Here is a 24,259-nt window from a genome sequence, read left to right on the forward strand (position 1 = left end):
TTACCACATGGGGTTGACATACTCTAACTACAGTGAGATGAGGCATAATTAGCCCCAAACTACAGGTGTAGCTGTTGTCTAAGCACTCATCACTGTTACTGTGACCTGTGGGACCTTCAGAGTAGAGTCCACAGGAGTGTGGGGAAGACTGATAAACATTTTGGAAAGTTGTATATGTTCTGGGTTAAATGTTGTTCCCCGGAAGGTATGCGGAAGACCTAACCCTTAGTACCTCAGCATGTGACTTTATTTGGGAATAGGGTTGTTGCAGATGTAAGTAGTCAAGTTAAGGTGAGGTCATAGTGGAGTAGGATGAGGCTTTAATTGAACAGAACTAGCAAACTTATAATAAGAGAAGAAAGACAAATAGAAAGAAGATGGCTGTGGGGTGACAGGCAAAGTTTGGAGCAATACATCTGCAAGCCATGGCACATCTGATTGCCAGCCAGCCACCACCAGAAGCTAGGAAGAGGAAAGGAAGGATTCCCCGACATGGTTTCAAAGAGTGCATGGTCCTGTCAACACCCTGACTTCAGACTTTCAGCCTCTGAGCTGAGAGACAATAAACCTCAGTTGTTTTAAGCCATCCAGTATATAGTACTTTGCTATGGCAGCTCTAGCACACTAATATGTTAAAATATTAAATAAACTGAATTTTGTGGAATAAAAACATATGTGTCACATCCCTGCTGGCAAAATAATGCAAAAGTCTGTGTTGAATTACAAGATTTTGAAATCATATCCAGCTTAATCAAGTGTTGTCAAATAAATGTTGCATGCTTAACGTAAATGTATAAGCAGAAAGAATAAAGACATTAAGTACTTCTAACAATTGTCATAGATTATCATTCTCAAAGACAGTTCTTGGAGCATAACTTCTCAGAGGAAATTCCCATGTTTTTCAACATTTTAGCATAGCAGCCTACCTGAGTGAATGACGTCAAGCCCAGGGCTGCAGGATTTTTGGTTAGCTTTGGTATACTATCCACCATAAATAATTTCCCAGCATCCAAGTGTCTAAAGAGAAATATTGAACATATCAGCTCACACTCCAAATAATAAAAATTAAATCAAATAGCCTACAACCAAATTTTTTAGAACTAAAAGATCATGGGAAGAAATAAAATATTTCATCTTCATATTCTCTTTCTATTGGGGGTTGTAGCCTTAAGTTTAATCTTGTCAATGTCCTTTTCATCATTACTACAAAAAGTATCTATAATATTTTCTGCCTTGACATCATGAAAGAGAATCATTATTCTCATCCCAAAAAATGTTTCCTTGCTATCATGTACATGATACCAGCCTAAGGCGTACTCATGCCAATTTTCTGGATTGGGATCATAGACTGTGACCATTTTGTGGCCTGAAATACCTAAAAATGCTGTTTTAAAAACTCAATAAATTTTACAAAAATTAAATAAGAAGCATTCTTTCTAGAAAAGAGGATTAAAAGTGTTTTAAGCCCTGGCCAGTTGGCTCAGCGGTAGAGCGTCGGCCTAGCGTGCGGAGGACCCGGGTTCGATTCCCGGCCAGGGCACACAGGAGAAGCGCCCATTTGCTTCTCCACCCCTCCGCCGTGCTTTCCTCTCTGTCTCTCTCTTCCCCTCCTGCAGCCAAGGCTCCATTGGAGCAAAGATGGCCCGGGCGCTGGGGATGGCTCTGTGGCCTCTGCCTCAGGCGCTAGAGTGGCTCTGGTCGCAACATAGCGACGCCCAGGATGGGCAGAGCATCGCCCCCTGGTGGGCAGAGCGTCGCCCCTGGTGGGCGTGCCGGGTGGATCCCGGTCGGGCGCATGCGGGAGTCTGTCTGACTGTCTCTCCCTGTTTCCAGCTTCAGAAAAATGAAAAAAACAAAACAAAACAAAAAATAAATAAATAAAAGTGTTTTAATCCAACTAAACTGAAAACACTACAAGATGCAGGTCACTTATCAATTAATACAGCTTTTGAAGGTAGGTATAAGTTTGAGATTAAAGTAAATGCTGAATTGAATGTAAGTTCATGTTTGGCCAACAAAGCAACTGAACCACAGCACTATAGATTGACACTTTTAACTCTCCAGTCCTAGCACTTAACCCTTCACTAATAATAGCCCAGGTGATGACCTTTCATAGAGATACCTGTGACTTAAAGAGAAAAATGGAGGAGTTGTTATTGTATAGAGCAGCTCTCTGTCATACGATTCTGTATCTATGAAATGTAGATGTTTCTTAGTTATGTAGGCCACCTCAGTTTCCTTGACAACCAAATGCCGAGAAACTCCAGGAGCCTCTTTTGGAAGCTGGTCATCCACTGGAGAGATATGAATTGTCACCACCTGGAAAGAAATTATCTGCACCATTAATATGAAGTACCAAAAAGATACCAGAGAAAACACCCATCATCACCTAGTCACACTGATTTTTGATGATTTTCAAAAACTGTCATTTATATTTCCATTGAAATAATTCAGGAGCTATTAAGAGTGTGAGCCAAGAATGGAACATTCTCTATCCATTTTATATTATATTTTAAGAATGTAATTGTCACAAGTATAGTTAATGCAGTCATAAGTGTTATAGAATGAATATTTTTACATCTCCCTTCCAATAATAACCTGTGCTGTTTTGTCCTCTCTCTACAGTCATTGACTCTAGAAACCCTGACATGACTTTTGGCTCGTTCTTCTCTACCCACATATGTATAACACACCTCCCAGAGTTTCTACTTATAAAATTCCTGCACATGACCACACCCCACTCCCACCCCAGCTGTTGCTCCTACTGTTACTGGCCTACCTCCAGCTCTCATAATTTCTTCCTTACATTATTGCAACAGCTTTCTGTTAGCCCTCCAATAGCTAATCTAGACTTACATACCTCTAGTGTTAATCTTTTTTAAAAATACCTGTCAAATCAGGTTATTGAATTCCTCAGAACTCTTATCCCACCACCTAGGCAGGATAAAATTATTCAAACTCCTCAGCATGGCATCTAAGACCCTCTAGAGTTTGGTTTTGGTTTTGAGTTTTATAGTGACTTATTTTTTTGCCAATTACTATGGAGTTTTTAAAGTTATTTTTTACATATTTATTGTGGAAAAATACATATAATCCTCCACAGTTAACACCCTCTATTTTTCGACTTTGTCTTTGACTCCTTTCGACATTAGCTCAGCACTCCAGTTGCACAGCAGGGGCCTGGCCCTACTCTTCAAGCATGTCCTCTGCTCTCAATCATGTGGTTTCTTCACTCAGGAATTCTCTCTCCAGCAACCTGAGTTTTTCTTACCTTTGAAAGCTCTTCTTGAAACCTTACTTGACAAACATTATTATTTTATTGTCCTGCATTATTAGTGAGTAGTTTACATGTCGGTTTCTCCCACACTAAAAGTTCCGTAAGAGGAGGGTCACAGTACAGCATAAACCGCATGGCATCTGTCAGTGGACAGACCATTGCAGGCCTGAGTGTACCACTTAGTAGCTACTGATCTTGGACAAGTCACTCAACTTTTTTGTATGCTGATTTTATTTTATGTAAATTAAGCAGAATGCCAACAGGCTCACAGAGTTGTTATATGAGTATCAAATAGCATTATGTAGAGGAAAACATTTCACACATAGGTGCTCAGTAATATTATGTTCATCTCTATAGCTTTACAACATCAATGAGTCAACATGTCCTGTTTGTGATTTTAAGGAGTACACCCACAGGACTGGATCCCACCAGAGTGCAAGGAGGCTTTGCCAAACAGCTCTATCATCATATTTTCTTACACTAATCCACAACTGGTTATGAGAAAGCAATTACTTATTATCTCTTGCAATGGTATATTTGCTTGGCATTGTGGGTATTCTTATTCTTGTTTTGATTTATTTTAATAATATTTTAATTTAATAAATGTATTTTAAAATAATTTAGTTTATTTTAATAAAATCAGTATTGTCATTTATGTAATGATCAGCAGTGCCAATTTTATCTGCAATAATGGTGCTCACAACACACAATTTGAAAATGAACTGAATTCCTTTTAAAATTAACAGAACAGAACAAGAAACTAAAACATGGTTAAGCTTTTACTATGACACAAAAATACTGGAACTTTAGCTTGGCCACTCTGAGCTGTGCTCCCTGGGGCTAATCAGTCAACCCCTTCAGGATCAGTTTTTCTCTCTGCACATTGGGAATAAAAACAATGGCTATTATAGTAACGTGTTGTCAGGATCAAAGAAGATAGCTAGTAGCACAGTGAGTACTTGGTAATAAGTATTCAATAAATTAATTCCCTGTCTCCATTCTTCATTACTCTTACAAAAGCCTACAGCATATGTACTACTCCATTATGAAGCATTTCAATAATTAAAAACTTAAAGCCAGTTATCAAAATAAAGGAACACAATGACAGTCATTTCTCCAGTCTCCTGGAGTCTGTGTCACAATTTTTTTTTCCAATTATAGTTTTTCACTAATCTACAAAGTTCAGAAATTCTCTATGGGACATCTCAGCCACAGTGTGGATCAGTGAGGCTCCAGTTAATTGAAAAACTGGATTTAATAAGGAAACAATAGTTATTGTGCCTTCAAAGAGACTATTTTCCATGCTAATTTATTCTCCAATGTGTTCTTTGTGTAAAAAGAATGTACAAGCATGCTTTTTTATACCCCTGTAGTAAATCTTGGTGGGAACATTTTTCAACATGCTTTATGATCACCGAAGTTGAAGTGTCTTTACATATTTATGCATGTTTAAACAATTACTGTGTTTGTGTCTGCGGATGAGTAAAATCCTATTTTAATGAACTCCACAGAGAAATAAACTGTTCTCATTTTACTGAAATTTGGTTATAACAAATACGTTATTACATACCTATTCCCAGAGTAGAAAACTAGTGCCCAGACCAATCAGTGAGCTCTTGCTTTCTGGGTCCCCTACACGCCTCCAGTCTACTTACGGCCACAAGCACGCACAGACAGACTTTTAGGGAATCAGAACACAAAGTGATAAATCAATATACAAAGGACAAAGTCTAACCTTGACCCTCAGTGATGATATTTTGCAGGATAATATCTGACTTTCTTGTAGACCTGGGTTTTTTACCCTTTCTTTGCCCTGACCTTTAGTTCTTGCCTGATTCTTTATCTTATAGCTTCCTTTCAGATTATCTAGGAACAACTTCTAATACTAGTCTTGCCCACTCCACTTTCTGGTCTGACTTCTTATAATGCCACACCCTGGGTTCCTGTTCTCTCATCTGGTCAAGGTTAATTGTTCACTTCCATTTTACCCACAGGTCTTTGGAGCATCTGCTTTCTTTCCTCCTATATTTCTCTCCTAACCTTATTTTCCTTTTTCCATTTTATTTCCAGCATTTCTCTCTCCTGGTTTAAGATCTCCTAAGGCTTAAGTTCTATAAAGCCCTCTACTGAGTCAAATAAAGGAGGAAATATTTTTTAAAATCAAATTGAGCCTGACTAGGCAGTGGCACAATGGATAGAGTGTCAGACTGGGATGCAGAGGACCCAGGTTTAAAACCCTGAGGTCACTGGCTTGAGCATGGTCTCACCAGCTTGAGCCTGGGATCATAGACATGACCCCATGGTCACTAGCTTGAGCCTAAGGTCACTGGATTGAACAAGGGGTCACTTGCTCTGCTGTAGCCCCCCACCCCACCCCCCACTCCAGTCAAGGCACATATGAGAAAGCAATCAATAAACAAGGAGACTAAGGAGCCACAAAAAAAAATTGTTACTTCTCATCTCTCTCCTGTCTGTCTGTCGCTATCCGTCTTTCTCTCTGTCTCTCTCTCTCTCTCCGTAACATACATACACACACACACACACACACACAAATCAAATTGAGTGTGTGAGGCTTTATTTGACAACAGTCATGACAATCAAGATAGAAAGAGGGAGGAGTTTCTTGCTGATATGTAAACGCCTTGTTGATATACAGGTAGATCTCTCAGTACGAGTAACCAGTTAGGAAGGACGAGAGAAGCTAAGGAGCATCCCTATTTATGCAACTGCCTTCCTGTATTAATTAAATTGTTTCTCACCCAAGGAGATGCCTGGTTTCTTCTTCTATCAAAGGAAGTGTTTTAATAGTATGGCCTAAACAATCCTAAGCCTGAGTTTAATTTTACCTCCATTGACTGTGAAACTTTCTGATCACAAAAGCTTCCATTAAGTAAACAAATGGACAAAACCACTGGACTTATCTGGAATTTTAGTTGAAGAGTTGAAAGTTATAAACTTTTTTTGAACATTTTAAATAAATTTTTATTTGTAGGGCATGACTAGATACTCAGCCAATCATCAAATAGACTAGATCATGATTTAAATTCCTTAAACATTGGACTTTCAATGAAGGTATCAGGATTTTACAACACAAAATTTCTTACCAATACACACACATGAAATACTTGTTCTTCTGTAATGCACACACTAACTCCTGGAAACTCTGAGGAATAAAGCTTTACACTTACTACCTTCTCGTCTCACTTCCTCCCCAGTTCTTACAAAATAGTTCTGTTTTCTTATTTCTTCCTAGTTTCAATTAAAGTTGAAAGAACCAGAGTTTATTTTGGGACAAACAAATAGCTGTCATTTAGGATTATCAAATCAATTAAGGTCTCAAGCAAAAATGTAATCTAGAAGTGGTATATAACACATTGACAATAAGAAGGGGCTGTTACTTGTAAAGTAGTTGATCTTTCATTCAATAAGCAGTTGAATTGAGAATTTTCTCATTCATTCTCCAATTCCTCTTAACAGGGATCACCTCTTACTTCCTTCAGTTTCTGGACTCCCTGACATCATTCTTCTTGATCATCTCCCTTTTTTACCTTTATTTTAGCAAAAAATAAATAACTCAATCATCTATGCATTGGCTAATATGAGTGACCATGACATGAAAAGACATATAACCAGTAGGAATACATGATGTAAGTAGTCATTCTGGTTCAAGATTTGCTTAGATCCCTCTACATGCTACCTTCCGAGATAATAAGTATAAACTGCCTAGCAAAAAGAACTCTACATAGGAGGTGATCATTAATTTTCAGCTTTCTTTTTTACTCCTGCCACCAACTGCCCTCCCCTTGCAAAGAATCTACCCTTTTAAAGTTGTCCAGACCCTACACTAACTACATTTTTAGTACTTTTCATATGAGAATGCTTCCTTGAAATTATTTCTGTGTTCCATATATTTACATTATATTCTTTTTTTTTTTTTTTTGTATTTTTCCAAAGTGAGAAGTGGGGGGCGGCAGACAGACAGACTGCCGCATACACCCAATCAGGATCCTCCAGGCATGCCGTTGCTCTGCTGCAAATGGAGCCATTCTAGCCCTGAGGCAGAGGCCATGGAGCCATCCTCTGCACCAGGCTCAACTTTGCTCCAATGGAGCCTTGGCTGCAGAAAGGGAAGAGAGAGATAGAGGGAAAGGAGAAGGGGAAGGGTGGAGAACCAGATGGGTACTTCTCCTATGTGCCCTGGCAAGGAATCAAACCCAGGACTTCCACACGCCAGGCTGATGTTGGTACCACTGAGCCAACTGGCCAGGGCACATTATATTCTTGAGTGGTAGTAAAACTCTTAGTTCTTCAAAAGCAATAATAAATAATAGCTAATTTATTTATTGAGTCTTTATCACATGCCAGAAACTTCTCAATACTTTATATGTATTATCTCACTTAGTCTCACACAATCATCTTGTGGAAGTTGTATTATTTCTTGTTTTTCAGATGGGGAAGCTGAGGCACAGGTCTATCAGTTAATTGTGACAAGAACAGGAGAGAAACATAGGCAGCTTAACTCCAGAGCCTATGCTTTAACACTACCCGTAAAATGTCAGTGTGTTCCTGAGTGCCATGAGGCCAGCAGATTTTGTGAGGTGTTGTTTATAAAAAGATCCCATGGTTAAATAACCTTGGAAACACCACACACAAAAATTTACAGAACTTGTTAGAAAAGTAAATGGTAAAGATGTGATGTTGCAAAGAAATTGACATAATTTTGCTCCTCCATTGCTTCTCAATCTTTGAAACTCAAAAACTATTTTCATATAGTTTCTAATAACATCTCCCAGAACTGATACCTTTGGACAAGACTGGGCAAGTGGTCAGAGATTGCCTCTTACCTGTGGCTCTGAGAGATTTGGAGGTTCATGGCTATCCCAAAGGACAAATTCAAAAGAATCTTCAAAGATTTCTCCACCAAAGTGACGATAATAAATGATGCCGTTAAACAGATCCCTCTGAAGGAAGCCAAGGACAGGATAGCCTATTGGGCCCACAAAACATCAAATAGTTTTGTAACCAACTGCAAGTGTTTGGGTATAAAGACATGGACTTATCTCTAAGTCTTCTCTGCTTAATATGTTGTATGTATCCAAGGAATCTTGATCAAAAGCTTATATCAAAGCTTATAAATAATCAAGCAGAAAAATTAAAGTTGCTACATCTATCTTATAATCTGTAGAGAAATTAACATTAGAAAAGTATTTTTAGGAAACACTGATACTTGGTCTCTATTTTGTTCCTTCAGACTAAGAAGTAGTTATAAAATTATTCTAACAATATATAAGGAAATGTTAGTCTAAAATTACTTTATCAGTAATCTAGAATAGGCCAAACACCTCTCATCAAACGTATTTGTGCTATCTCCATGCTTGGTAGACTTAATTTTTTCAAGTATAATGATTACTTTCAGACCCAGTTCTGGAACTTTCTAGACACCCATCCTTAGATAGATTAACTTAAATTCTCTAAGTCTCAGGTTTCTCATCTATAAAATGGGTATAATAATAGTATCATATTCATAAGCTGAAGTCTACCTTCACGCAAATTTGACACAAATGATTTCACCTGCTCAGAACTTACCTATCAGTCCTGGTCCTGGCTGCTTTATGATCTCTCCAGCCTGAGGAGGTGTCGTGATGTTAAAGAAGATGTAGTCATCACTGGAGTCCATGTCTGAAGCTCTCAGCATGGAACCCTGGATCAGTATGCTCTGTCCCTCCTCCAGTTCAATAACAACATTATTTATGAGGAACGGGGGACTGTCATCTTTGGGCAAAATGTTGATGGGAAACTTATGGCGGGTGCTGTGATGACCATCGAATATCCTGAAGACCACAAAGTCTTTGGTAGAGTCACTGTCATCATGATGATAGCGAACCACTCCAGCCTGGAGGTCAGCCACAGTGAAGAGAAACCCTTTTCCCCCTGAAGAAGAGAGCGGAGATGGTGCTGACTGCGGGAGTGGTGCAAAGTCAGCCCTCATAGTAAAAGCAATGCTCGACAAGAAGGAATTGAGGAAAGTGGTGCAGCTGGTACTTTCCTCTTCTGAAAAACCACAGAGTGTTTGGTGGGCACTGGGCTTCCACAAATCTGGTTTTGAACATTGGCTGCAACACTTATTAGCTGTGTAGATTGGGTAAGGTACTTAATTTACTTGAGACTCATCTATACAACAGAAATAATACTTACCACATATTCTCTAGTATGGATGAGAGAACTTAAACAATAGTAAGCCTACAATAAATATTAGTTATTCTTTTTTAACTCATTGTTATCGCCCTACATGGCAGAACTTCTTGAAGGTGTGGTCTTGAACCAGCAGCACTGGCTCCAACTGGGAAGTTGTTAGAAATGCCAGTTCTCGGGCCCTATTCTAGACCTACTGAATTACAAATTCTGAGGAAGGGCCCAGTAACATGTGTTTTATCAAGCCCTCAAAGAGAGTCTAATGCATACTAAAATTTTAGAATCGTTGGTTTATTGGTCAAGAGCTAGAGCTGTGATATGAAATGGCCTAGGTTCAAATCCCAATTCTGCTACTTCCTAGGAACATGACCTTAGACAAGTTAACTTCTCTAAGTTTCAGGTTCTCCATATGCAAAGTGGGAACAATAATAGTAACTCACTTCATAAAGTTGTAGAAGATAAAGCAAGTAGAGCATTTTGCATTGTATCTGGCACAAAGTGAATACTTAATAAATGTTAGTATTCTTTTCTACCTCCTTCGCATCCAGAATATCATTGTCTCTTGGGTTACTGATCTATACTTACTTCATTTCACACTATTAATAAATATTGTTTCATTCTGCATAAACTATTATAATTCTTGATGGCAGGTGCCTCATTACTCTCCCCACACATTTGTGTTAAAGACCTCACTAGAATAATGATTTAATACTAGTATAATGGACACTACAAGCTACCTGCCTACCAGCCACTTTCTGCTTCTTCCCCAGTACCAGAATCCTAGTTCCATTTGGAATGGCATGTGACCATTTTTTAAAAATCATGTCCCCAGACTTCATTGCATGTAGGGGTAACATGTGAGTTGGTAGAAGATATAAGTGAAAGTCATTGTTTCAGATTCCTGTGACAAGCTGTTAAAGAAAGCAAACTTAGAAGGCATAAGTTTTTTCACTCTTTCTTCCTTCCTAAAATGCAGACCCCAAGCCTAGAAGTATGGGCGCCATCTTGTGACCACCCACAGAACAAAAAAGTTTCTGGCATCATAGAGATAGAATACCTATACCTGGACAACTGGTGAAATGAGGAAAATGATTAATTTTTAAGCCACTATCACTGAGTTCCCCTGACATGCAACTGAACATCCACCCTAACTGACAGACCCATGCATAAGCAGATCTTGCATTGTCCTGAGATTAGACAAGAGAATTTATCATTTTACTTTTTATTTCAGAATTTTCTTATCACAAATGATGATAAATAAGAGCTCTCTTTCTGCTATATAATTAGACATACTAAGAGGATAATTAAATTAAATCCTCTGAGCTCATCATAAGAAATAGACTATATCATCATTAAGTATGGCTATTATTTTTATTAGATCCATTAACCTTAACTACCATCCTTATAATTATAAATTCATTTTTTTAAACTGTGTTAACTGCTACTAATATTATAATAACATAATGATTATCAAAGTATTTAAACTGCATATTTTTCTGTTTTTCAATACATTTCTCTGAAACAGAAAAATGAAAGGGAAATATTTTGTCTTCCAACTAGGATAAGATAATGAATTGAGCAGTATATTTAGAAGGAGCCATATAAAGCATCCAAGCTTTAAATAGTGAGCCAAGCATAAGGCATCACTCATAAATGGCCATCCACCAATGTGAACACCCTAACACAAATGCCTATGGTTACAAGATCTCTAGATTTTGGGGACATGGCAATTCATTTAGAAATGGGGACCAAGAGATACTGTGTGTACCCTGTTAAATATGATTTGCTTTTGGAGAAAGTTCTTCTTAGGTTCTTTCCTAAGTCACAAGGGTTGGTCATCACCTCTCACTGTGAGCCGTCCATGCTGCAGGCCGTCCACAGTGACCAGCTGTACAGCACGGATGTCATCATTGTCAACAATCTGAAACTGTTCCCAAGTGATGGCCCGAGATTGCCCCTCGAGGAGGTTCAGACCTAAAAGACAAAACAAAAATATTCTATAACATAGTCAACAAGCATACTTTAAGACAAAGTTAAAAAATTTAAATTCATAAAAGTAGCTGAAAACTGTATTTTGAAAAGCTTTTCAAGAAACTGGAATTTAGCCCTGGCCGGTTGGCTCAGCGGTAGAGCATCGGCCTAGCGTGCGGAGGACCCGGGTTCGATTCCCGGCCAGGGCACATAGGAGAAGCGCCCATTTGCTTCTCCACCCCTCCGCCGCGCTTTCCTCTCTGTCTCTCTCTTCCCCTCCCGCAGCCAAGGCTCCATTGGAGCAAAGATGGCCCAGGCGCTGGGGATGGCTCTGTGGCCTCTGCCTCAAGCGCTAGAGTGGCTCTGGTCGCAACATGGCGACGCCCAGGATGGGCAGAGCATCGCCCCCTGGTGGGCAGAGCATCGCCCCTGGTGGGCGTGCCGGGTGGATCCCGGTCGGGCGCATGCGGGAGTCTGTCTGACTGTCTCTCCCTGTTTCCAGCTTCAGAAAAATGAAAAAAAAAAACAAAAAAAAACAAAAAAAAAACTGGAATTTAGATTTTATTTTTAGTAATATTTCACTTTTAGTACTATTAACTCTGATCTGACAATTGCTTCCATGTGATATATCCTTTAGAGAATTGATGGTGCCAGAAAATAAATACCAAAGGTAGAACAGATGTTATGTCCACATGGTCTCCAGTACAAAATTGTCAACAAGAATTTTTCCAAAGGCTACATCCAGGTAGTTGTGGACAAAAGAGGTATAAGTGCTTTTACATGTACAGTTGACCCTTGAGCAACAGGGGTTTGAACTGTTTAGGTCCACTTATACAGAGATTTTTTTCAGTAAATACTGTAAATGTACTTTATACTTATTATGATTTTCTTACTAACATTTTCTTTTCTCTAGCTTGCTTTATTATAAGAATACGGTATACATGTCAAATACAAAATACGTATTAATCAACTTTATGGTATTGGTAAGGCTTCTAGTCAACAGTAGACTATTAGTAGATAAGTTTCTGAGGAGTGAAAAGATATACACACAGACTTTGACCTAATGGAGGGTTATACCCCTAACCCCATGTTATTTAGGGTCAACTGTAAATTTCAGTTTCTAAGCACCCCTCAGGACAGAGAATAGAAAGTGGTTAAATATGCAAGTACAGAACTACTGTGCAAGAAGAGTTTAATGGTGTTAGACATGAAATGTCTGACACTTTACAATGAGGGTTGTGTTGTTGCTTAGACCCTAATAAGGATGAGACTTTGTAATTAAAATAAAACCTTCTCCTTGGACACAGCATGCTGTAGAAAGTTTGGAGAGAGAAAGTGAGTGCTACTTAGACAAGAATACAGATTCGAGACCAAACACGCTGCTTAGAGGTGGGGAGCATCATCAACCATTGCCATTAGCCAGTAGAACTGAAGCCTACAGATTACAGAGAATCTTGAAAGTGAACAGAACTTTTTAAAACACAAGTTGATAAAATTTAAAGACAGCTTCTAGTCAAGATGGTGGCATCGGTAAATGCGGTACTCAAATCCTCCCATAACCACATCAAAAACACAACAAAACTGCAGAACAACCATCATTCAGAACAGCCTGAAATCTAACTGAACAGAAGTCCCATAACTAAGAATACAAAGAAGGCACACTGAGACTGAGCCAGCAGGCGGGCACCATATCTGAGTCCCCAACCTGCTCACACTGTTTGCCCCACCCTGGTGATTCCCTGAGACCCTGCCCCACCAACTTTTCACCCCACCCAAGCTGATTTCAGTGGCTTTTCCATATGAATGGCCTGACTTGGCTCATGTTTCAGATTTTCCTCAAAACTCTCAAACAAGCAGCATCCTGCTTTGGCAGGCCCCATCTCTCTTGCTTTGTGGCCCCAGGCCCAGCACTAGCAGCAGCTGGCCTTGGTTCACAGGTTGGCCTCTGCTGGGCACCTCCAGGCCCAGCACAAGTAGCAGTCATCTGTTGATTGCTCTGTAGCTCATGCTGGATAGCCCCAGGCAGAACACAGATGGTAGCTGACCTTAGCCTATACCTCCTAGGAGGCCCCAGATCCAGTGCACCCAGTAGACAGCTTTAGACCATGTTAAAGCACCACCCAACTACCTCCATAAGTGATGCACTTAAGGGCCAGACTCAGCGGGCAACAGAGCCCTGTTGGAGTAAGTACTGTAGCAGCCAGTCCTTACAGTCTGTCAACCTGGAGGTAAATCCCTCCCATTGACATGCCAAAGGCAATCAAGGCTCGATTACAACAGGAGTGTGTACACAGCACACAGAGGGGTATATCTGGAGTGCCTAGCTTGGGTGAATGGAGAGACTGTAAGACTGGACCTTACAGAAAATATATGACATTAGGCCACTTTCTACCAAGCCTGGAAGATGTAGCAGCTCTAATACATAGAAACAAATAAAGGGAGACTACCAAAATGGGGAGACAAAGAAACATGTCCCAAATGAAAGAACAGAACAAAACTCCAGAAAAAAAACTAAACAAAATATAGACAAGCAATCTACTAAATGCAGAGTTTAAAACACTAGTTGTGAGGATGTTCAGTAAACTTAGGGGACAAGTAGATTAATTCAGAAATTCGATAGCATAAAAATGATAAAAAAAGAACTAGTCTGAACTAAAGGATACACCAACTGAAATGAAGAATAGGCCTGACCTGTGGTGGCGCAGTGGATAAAGCGTCAACCTGGAAATGCTGAGGTCACCAGTTCAAAACCCTGGGCTTGCCTGGTCAAGGCACATATGGGAGTTGATGCTTCCAGTTCCTCCCCCTTCTCTCTCCCTCTCTCTCTCCTCTCTAAAAATGAATAAATAAAATTTAAGAAAATTAAAAAAAAATCAGCCTGAAGTGAAGAATAATTTACAGGGAATCAACAGTGGAGTAGATGAAGCCAAGAATTAAAGCAATCTGGAATATAAGAAAGCAAAAAATACCCAGTCAGAACAACAAAAAGAAAAAAGAATACAAAATATGAAGATAGTGTAAGGAGCCTCTGGAACAATTTTAAGCATATCAACATTTGCATCATGGGGGTGCTAGAAGGAGAAGAGAGCAAAATATTGAAAACCTATTTGAAAAAAATGTCAGAAAACTTCCCTAACTTGGTGAAGGAAATGATTATACAAGTCCAGGAAGCACAGAGAGTCCCAAACAAGATAAATCCAAAGAGGCCAAGCCCACACCAAACACAATAATAATTAACTTGCAAAAGTTTAAAGAGAAAAAGAGAATCTTAAAAGCAGCAAGAGAAAAGCTGTTATTTACCTACAAAGAGCTCCCATAACACTTGATCTCTCAAAAGAAACATTTCAGGCCAGAAGTGATTGGCATGGATTATTTAGTGAGAAAAAGCAAGAACCTGCAACCAAGATCACTCTACCTAACACAGCTATCATTTAGAATTGAAGGACAGATAAAGGGCTTTCCAGACAATAAAAAGCTAGAAGAGTGAATTACCACAAAACCAGTATTACATAAAATGTTAAAGCGTCTTTTAGAAGAAGGAGAAGGAAAAGGAGGAGGAGGAGAAGAAGGAGAAGGAGAAAGAGGAGAATGAGGAGAAGTATGAGGAGGAGGAGGAGGAGGATAAAAACTATGAACAATAAAATGGCAATAAATACATATCTATCAACAATTGAATCTAATATATATATAAACAAACAGGCCTGACCAGGTGGTGGCGCAGTGGATAGAGCATCGGACTGGGATGTGGAGGACTCAGGTTCGAGACCTTGAGATTGCCAGCTTGAGCGCAGGCTCATCTAGTTTGAGCAAGGCTAGCCAGCTTGAGCCCAAGGTTGCTGGCTCAGGCAAGGGGTCACTCGGTCTGCTGTAGTCCTCCAGTCAAGGCACATATGAGAAATCAATCAATGAACAACTAAGGAACAGCAACAAAAAATTGATGTTTCTCATCTCTCTCCCTTCCTGTCTGTCTGTCCCTATCTGTCCCTCTCTCTGACTCTCTGTTTCTGCCACACACACACACAAAAAAAAAACAAACAAAAAACCAAGCAGAACAGAAACAGACTCATAGACACAGAGAACATTTTAATGTTTGCCAGCTGGGTGGGTGGTTGGGGGCTTGAGTGAAAACAGTGAGGGATTAAGAAGTACAAATTGATAGTAACAGAATAGTCATGGGCATGTACAGTACAGTTCAGGGAATATAGTCAATAATATTGTAATAACTATGTATAGTGTCAGATGGGTACAAGATTTATCAGAATGATCGCTTAGTATGTTATATAATGCCTAATCACTGGGGTATACACCTGAAACTAATATAGTATTGTATGTCAACCGTAATTGAAAAATTAAAAATGGTTTTTAAAAAAGAAATGGAATCAGGAAGTCAGAAGTCTAAATTCACATCAGCGTTTTAGGGAATCAGGATGAGATTGCACAGCTTACCTCGTGGGCATTCTCCCATTAAGGGATATTATGAATCAGAGACTTGGGTGGGGAGAACCTAGTGGGACATCTGTAACTGGGTTGAAGCAACAGAACTTGGATTTCCTTGCCATCACTCCTACAACTTGCTCTTCAGAAACGCAAGAGAACTTCAGATACAGAATCTCTTCAAAGACAGAGGCACTGTTGTCTCGGGGCACTGTTGACTACTGTTTCTTTGCTCCCTCTGTGTCTCTGCAAAGATATTCTGCATAGCTGTGTAAAAAAACTGTCTTTGCTAAGAGTATCAGGCAGTACAAGTTATTGAAGAGTTTCACTTTTTTAATGGGTGGGGGTCTTGAAATAGAATCAGAGGTCTTGTATTTTTCTAATGTTGAAGGTCCTTGGTTAAAGAATATAGTTATATCGAAATAGTAATCATATGTAAATATTTTAATTCAAAAGAAATGTAAAGACAGTGTACTGTTGGGTCCAGTTGATACTTTCCTTCGAATGTGCCCAGCGCCCCTGCCTCCCCGACCTTGGCCTGCTCTCTAGGGAGGGTTCCCACACTTCTCCCAAATGGAAAGCCCCAGTTGCCACTGTTGTGTCTTCTTCTGATCTGACTGGTTTCTTCATTGCCTTCTGGGGAGCAGGCCAGGTTCTGACATGAGCTCCCTTGTGACTGTGACCAGGTCCTATACCATGGGACTCAGGGAGTTTATATAGCAGCTGCTAAGAGGGGCCAGGTAATACAACCTGGACAGACGGGAATTAACATCCAGTGAGGCAAACTGACCAAGATGACACAGGAGATGGGAAGGAGTTGACAGATAGATTGTTCACCCTTTCCCCACCTATCCCTGACTCTTCCCACACATAGTGATTCCACCTCCTTCTGGAGACATCAACACTACCAAGCCATCATCAATTTTATTTTCATGTAAACCTGTGACAAGCTCAGTCACATAACTGTGATTTACATTTTCCCTCTACTCTTGTTTTCAGGGTAGGGTTAATGCATACATCCTGCTTTCAGTAGCTGTTGCTAGGGCAGCCAGGCTAAGACATATATTTAAGGAAGGGAAAGGAACGAAAAGGAAAGGAATGGGAAGGAGGGAGGGAGGGAGGGAGAGAGGGAGGGAGGGAGGGAGGGAGGGAGAAGGGAAGAAAGAGAAGGAGGAAGGAAGGGAAGAATAAGAGGAAGACAAGTATATATAAAGAATCTCTGACTAATAATAACAGTTTTAAAGCCAAGAGTACACAATACAGCACAGGACAAGGCATCACAAAGGATACAGAAAAAGACCCAGCAAGAAGACTAGAAGTATACACAGCAAAATATTAACAGTGACTATGTCTTCATAGTGAAGTAATAAATAATTTTTATTCATTTTTCTTGACCATTTATTACTATTCATTCTTTTTTTTTACTATTTATTCTGTTTATTGTGCTTTCCAAGTTTTCAATAATAAACATAAATTCATAATAAGTACAAAATTATTATTTTTTATTAAGTAAAAAAATATTTTAAAAAGGAGTCTGATGTCCAAAGTAGCCAAACCAGATTTGGAACTCTCTTAACAAGATTGGCTTTCACAGAACATACAAACATATACAGATTATTAAGTCTCTATGCTCAAACAATAATCTACTTAATATGTGATTATTATGAAACTATAGGTTATCAATTTCTTTTTTCTTTCATTAGCCCTCTAACAGAGGTAGATGAGACTTAAGGCCAAAATTATAAATCAAAGCTGCTCAACCAATATTATCCATCTCTACTAAAACTCACATACATACAAACACATATATGGGTGTGCAAACACCCCACATGCAAGCACACACGCTTATACATACACCAAAAAACACAAAGGCAACTCATTTAAGCTGCCACCTGTGGATTTAAATTGGACACAGAAATTATCCCCTTAATAGAACCTACCACCACAGCTTATAAGCATGTTTTGAATACCATTGATGAGATTAGCAGAAAAGAAAAAAAAATCTTCATTTACATTCTATTCTGACCTAAATAATAAAAATAATAAATAAATCAGTTTAAGCTCTTATTTATACAGTATGGTTTCCATACAACCCAACTTAAAAATGAGACGATGCAGAAGGCCCCAGTGTATGCCTTCCTTCGATCCCTCTAAACAGTTTCAGCTGGAGACCTGTTCTGTCAGTCCAACTATAGCTCAATATCACACACAGTCACTTTTTTGCCTCTTTCAGGTGAAAGTTGTCCCTCTGGCTTATCTCTTGTGGAGGAAAGAACTTGTCTTTGGGCCTCAGAAACCCTGGAAAATTTCTCACCCTACCAGTAGGGAAAATAAAACAAAACCAACTCTCTGATGCCCCAACGGGTCTGGCTTTCAGTTGCATCATGTGTGAAATGGGAATAAAACTGCCTTTCTTTCCTGACATACTTTCATGACTTCCCTTCAGAACTATATTCCTGACACCCCGCACGGAGCTGCACCTGTGTTCCAGGACACTCGCGGGGCGTTCGTGTCTGATGTTCTGACAGAGATGTGGACGGTGATCGGTGCACTCCTTTCAAAGAAGAAGTCATATACCTCCAACTCCACCTGTAAACAAACAGTTGCATATGAACCATACACTGAGATGTTAAAGAGTATAAAATACCATTCCTTCTGGGGTATATATCACAGACGAAAACAAAACGGATTCAGGTATTTGCTGCTGTCTGATCTCATTTTGAAAAAAAAATATTTTTTAATGAGAGAAAGAGAAAGATAAGGACAGACAGACAGGAAGGAAGAGAGATAAGAAACAAAAGCTGCCACTTACTCTTATGAAGTTAAAAAAAAATCAAAGCAAAGGGTAAAACACAGCACTTATAGTTTGAAGTCGTTTGTCTGCCCTTGAGGCTAAATGCTGCAAATGCCTAAATTAGGTGGAGAACAATTTGGTAACCCCAGGGACACTCATTTTCCTTAATAAACCAGAACTCAAGTCTGTCTCAATCTCATCATTTCAATTTCAACTTGCTGGTAGGTCGTTAAGTATGTGAAGGGTTATTATGTGCAAGTCTGTAGCCAGCTGTTTGTTACCCCCGCTGAATACAAAATAAAAAGAAAGAGGCTGAAGCAGCAGCAGAAAAGATTTAGATTCAATGGAAAGAGGACTTTCCTGATGGAAAGTGTTTGGGAGTGAAATTAGTTATCATATGAGACTATGGCATCTCCTGTCCGAAATCAGTGTTATTAATTAAAACTAAGGATCCCAGTAAAACACTTCTGCAAACAAGAAAGAGAATAAAAAATTGTATTAATAAAATATTATAAACAAAACTCTTCTCTAACTTCAATGGTCTATGCAATGCAGGAAGGCTGTTGAGGGCAGCAGAGTTCTCAAACTGCTGAGCCCTGGGCCAGATGTGGCCCTTAGAAATATTTTGTAACTAACACAATATACTTAAAATTTTTTAATATGTTTTCAATATTTAAAATTGAAACATTTTTACAAAGAAATTATAAATCTTCAACTTTTCTTGACAAACAAGAGCTACAGCAACACTAGGTACATCTGCATCCGCTGGAGCTGAGCTGCAGCTGCTTCAAAAGACACCAGCTCAGCCCTGGCCGGCTAGCTCAGTGGTAGAGCATCGGCCTCACGTGTGGAAGTCCCAGGTTCAATTCCCGGCCAGGGCACATAGGAGAAGCACCGATTTGCTTCTCCACTCTTTCCCCTCTTACTTTCTCTCTGACTCTCTCTTCCCCTCCTGCAGCCAGGGCTCCACTGGAGCAAGGTTGGCCTGGGCACTGAGGATGACTCCATGGCCTCTGCCTCAGGAGCTAGAATGGCTCCATTGCAGCGGAGCAACACCCCAGATGGGCGGAGCATCACCCTCTAGTGGGCATGCTGGGTGGATCTCGGTCAGGCACATGCAGGAGTCTGTCTGTCTGCCTCCCTACTTCTCACTTCAGAAAAATACACACACACAAAAAAACAAAAGGCACCAGCTCTTTCTACAGCTCCCCACAGAGTGCCTCCAGGAGGGGTTGCTTATTTGCATCATCAGCCTGGCTCCTCTGTGCATTTGAGCTTGAGTCCTGATTTACAGTGATTGATTCTCTTCAGAGGCAATGAATATACAAACTAACCTGAATACCAAGTAGGCTACATGCCAGACTCTTTTTCTCCCTTCCTTCTTACCTCATAATATCTCCTTTCAGAATGGCTGCTGTTTGGTGGCTGATAAGCAATCTGCATGTCACTGAGATCCTTCCAGGTGAATGAGGACACTGGTCTGGTGTGATCCCATAGGTGAGTCACATAGCCCTGGAGCGGGGCCTTAGTAATGTTAAACACCAGCAAGGGTTTGGGGGTCTCATCTTCTTCACAATCCAGAACTGATGTTGTCAAAGAGGTCAGGATGAACTGATCCACTTCTAGAATAAACATGGCCATGAATGCTGCCCTTGGTTTCTGATTAGGAATGCCAGCTTTGATATAGATGGGCAGCCACGCACTCTCTGACTTTTGAAGGAGAAAAAAAATATGAAGGGAAGGACGATATAAGTAAAGCTGGAATACACAGGGTTAACAATATGATATTTACCATACAACCACAGGCTAGAGGGTGTTGTGGGCAGTGATCTGAAACCTGGTTGCACATTAGAATCGCCTGGGGAGTGTCTAGCACATTCTGATGCCCACACTCCATCTCCAGAGCTTCTGGTTTAATTGTACAGAGGAGGGGACAAGAAAATTGGTATTTTTAAAGCTGTCTGTTGAGTGACTCTAATATGCAACGAGGGCTAAGAAATGGCACCAATTTTGGTATCAGAAGAAATTGGGTTTTTATTCTATCTCCAGCACTTAAGATCTGTATGATTTTAGACAAGTTATTTAACTCCCAAATCTCATTTCCCCCATCTGTAAAATGGGACTACTAGACCCCTAAGTACTAAGTGAGGGTTAAACAAGACAGCAGAGTAAAACGTTTAGCAGTAGCTGGCACAACTCACCAGTCTCCTCCTCTGGCCACCCTGCCCATGTAGCTTCAAAGCAGGCAGAGGCAGAATGAAGAAAATGTCTTTATGTTTTGATGCTCATCTAAAAAACGATTACCAGTTTTCTAGTTTGTTAAAACCCGGGGTCTCCAAGTGAGAAGCAAGTAACAGGAATTGCAAGTTACCACTCAGGCTAGAAATGTACCCTTTTCAAATGAGAGAGGTATAAAGAAGAGTCCCTCAAGATAAGGGTCTCCAGAGAAGCTGAGCATCATGGGACCTGAGGTCACAACAAGTGCTACAGATGGGAAGAATCCTCATAGAAGAGGCTGGTCATCATAGGATTTGATGTTTCCCATTGTCATAAGATTTGATGTTTCCCATTGTTGAGAGAAGCAGGCCTGATAATCAAAGTCACATTGGTTTAATAATGCTAACCACTGGCTATTGCACAATGAGTTGTATTCTGTATATAACAGAATATTAAAAATGGAATTCTCCTTGGCTCTGTCTCAGCCCAAGTTCCAATAAGAGAAATATAAGATTTCGAAGTGAATGAGAGACAGATACTATAGGCAGAGTTTACAAACCCTCTCACCACCATAAGAATATGAAAGGGTTGAGGAAGGTAAGAGAAAGAGATTTCTAGAGAGAGGAGTGTTTGTTGTGCTTGCTAAGTCACTCCCTGACACCCAATGCCACTCAGAGAGAAAAGGTGGGACAATGTCACACTGCTTGTCTCAGGTGTCAGAAGAGAAGATTCCTTGAGATTTGCCTTGACATTTGTCTGTTACAGGCAGAGCACACAGAGGGTGGATCCTGAGCTCATACCTGAGGAAGCTTACAGGTCAGAGGCAGAACAGTGGTAGCTGTGTTGGGATCAGCCTATAGTCCTTGTGTGTGGTAGGAAAGAACACATGACTGCTCCTAAATATAAGCCAAGTGGACAAAGAGTTGGTTTAGGCTTCTCCTGGACCCTGACCTTTAGGGTACATCTTTGAAAGACCAAGGAATCCCAGCAACAAGAAGCTGGAGTGGAAATCATCTTCTAGGAACTGCAGGAGGAATTAATTACAAGTAACCACTCAGTCCAGAAATGCATCCTCCTGAGATCTATGGGTACGAGGCCTCCGCAATGCAGTGTCTCCTGAGAAACAATGAAATCTCCCCAGAGACAAAGAAGCTGTTTGAAACATCTGCCAGACTCAAAAAGCATGAAATCATATTGCATAGTGCCTGGTCAAATGAGACTTCTCTCTTTAACACTCCCCCAAACCACCTGCCCAACAGCCTGGAAGCTTGAAAACTAGCCAGGAACACTCTAAAGAAGAGAGAAGCTCAAAACAAAAACGGAGAAGACAATCAGTACCTCCCATGCATGGTTTATGAAGACAAATGAATGACATGTTGAGATACCCCAGAGTTTAGAGTATCTATTCTTCACACGCCGTTTAAAAATCTATTTGCGCCCTGGCCGGTTGGCTCAGCGGTAGAGCGTCGGCCTAGCGTGCGGAGGACCCGGGTTTGATTCCCGGCCAGGGCACACAGGAGAAGCGCCCATTTGCTTCTCCACCACTCCGCCGCGCTTTCCTCTCTGTCTCTCTCTTCCCCTCCCGCAGCCAAGGCTCCATTGGAGCAAAGATGGCCCGGGCGCTGGAGATGGCTCTGTGGCCTCTGCCTCAGGCGCTAGAGTGGCTCTGGTCGCAACATGGCGACGCCCAGGATGGGCAGAGCATCGCCCCCTGGTGGGCAGAGCATCGCCCCTGGTGGGCGTGCCAGGTGGATCCCGGTCGGGCGCATGCGGGAGTCTGTCTGACTGTCTCTCCCTGTTTCCAGCTTCAGAAAAATGGAAAAAAAATAAAAATAAAAAAATAAATAAATAAATAAAAAATAAAAATCTATTTGCAGATTCATAATTTGAACATTCAAGGAGGATATCAGGATATACAAGAACTAGTGCTGAATAATAAGAGCAATTAAACCTAGAGTTAAGATGAAATAGATGTTATTTTCAACATGTTAAGAAAATGAATACAAATGTCAGAAAAGCTTACTTGAAATGGAAGTGGAAAGAAATAACACAATGTAATGTAAGAAATAAGTTATAACAATCATATGCTGGAACTAAAATTGCAGATTGTATAAACAAAGCCTGGGAGGTAGACAACTGTCAGGAAAAAGGATAAATAGGGTCAATCCTCATTATCTATAGAAGGAGCCAAGAAATTTTATATATTCAAAAAATAGGGTAAAGAATTTTTTAATTTAGAATTTAATCCTAGTGAAACATAAAGTGGGATAAAGGACTTTCAAATAACTACAGATAAAGCCAGAGAAACTTAGCCTATATTGTAAGACAATATTTTGAAAGCAAAGTAGAAAACAAAATGAAAATAAAATCTATATATCTATTATTACAAAAATACAACTTATAGTCCCTTGTTCAAGAAAAATATTCTGAAAGTAAATATCCAATTATATGTGCCTTGATAAGAGGCATTTAAAATAAAGTTATACACAAAGAGTAGAAATAAAAGAATGATCGAAAGTTATCACATGAGAAAAAAAAAAAGCAAAAGTAGCCTGACCAGGTGGTAGTGCAGAGGATAGAGCATCATCCTGGGATGCTGAGGACCCAGGTTCAAAACCTTAAAATCGTTGGCTTGAGCATGGGGTCGCTGGCTTGAGCGTGGGATCATAGAGATGACCTCATGATTGCTGACTTGAGCCCAAGGTTTCTGGCTTAAGCAAGGGTCACTAGCTTGGCCGGAAACCCCTGGTCAAGGTACATATGAGAAAATAATCAATGAACAACTGAAGTGCTACAACAAGTTGATGCTTCTCATCTCTCTCTCTTCCTGTCGGCCCTTCCTGTTTTCTCTCTCTCTTTTTCACTTAAAAAAAAAAAAAGTAGCCATATCAATTTCAAAGAAAGGTGAACTCAAAGCAAGAAGCATTAAAAAAAATTATGGGCAGTTAATACAATAAAGTGTACCCAACAAAGCTTCTTACAAGCAACATTATATTTAATATTATTCTTTTTCCAATGGAAAAGAGACTAGAATAACAGGAATAATTACCAAAAAAGGAAAGATAAAATTATCATTATTAGTGAAAGCTATAATTATGTTCTTTAAAAGCCTAAGGAATTAAAACGTTCTTAGAATAACTGAATTCAAGAAAGAAGCCAAAGAGAAGAAAATTATATCAAAAAATAGCTTTCTGCCTGACCAGACGGTGGTGCAGTGGATAGAGCATCAAACTGGGATGTGGAGGACCCAGGTTCAAGACCCCGAGGTCACCAGCTTGAGTGTGGGCTCATCTGGCTTGAACAAACAAAAAAGCTCACCAGCTTGGACCCAAGGTCGCTGGCTCGAGCAAGGGGTTACTCGGTCTGTTGAAGGC

General features: G+C 40.0%; 1 protein-coding gene and 1 non-coding gene across 4 annotated transcripts in view; one reads left to right on the forward strand and one right to left on the reverse strand.

Annotated features, from left to right (window-relative positions):
• Positions 1 to 24,259, reverse strand: part of FREM1 (FRAS1 related extracellular matrix 1) — a 176,472-nt gene that overhangs the window by 95,803 nt on the left and 56,410 nt on the right. For all 3 annotated transcript variants that reach the window (XM_066368198.1, XM_066368196.1, XM_066368197.1), the window contains exons 6-12: positions 20,055 to 20,378; positions 18,355 to 18,463; positions 11,312 to 11,443; positions 8,864 to 9,208; positions 8,122 to 8,264; positions 2,123 to 2,319; positions 927 to 1,017 (exon numbers count right to left, since the gene is read on the reverse strand). In XM_066368198.1, the coding sequence (XP_066224295.1) occupies positions 927 to 1,017; positions 2,123 to 2,319; positions 8,122 to 8,264; positions 8,864 to 9,208; positions 11,312 to 11,443; positions 18,355 to 18,463; positions 20,055 to 20,378 (1,341 nt within the window). The remainder of the gene's footprint in view (positions 1 to 926; positions 1,018 to 2,122; positions 2,320 to 8,121; positions 8,265 to 8,863; positions 9,209 to 11,311; positions 11,444 to 18,354; positions 18,464 to 20,054; positions 20,379 to 24,259) is intronic.
• Positions 19,474 to 19,549, forward strand: TRNAV-CAC (transfer RNA valine (anticodon CAC)). Its single transcript has one exon. It is a non-coding gene; the product is annotated as a tRNA-Val (tRNA).

The sequence above is a fragment of the Saccopteryx leptura genome, chromosome 2 (genome assembly GCF_036850995.1).
Source record: "Saccopteryx leptura isolate mSacLep1 chromosome 2, mSacLep1_pri_phased_curated, whole genome shotgun sequence".
NCBI lineage: Eukaryota > Metazoa > Chordata > Mammalia > Chiroptera > Emballonuridae > Saccopteryx > Saccopteryx leptura.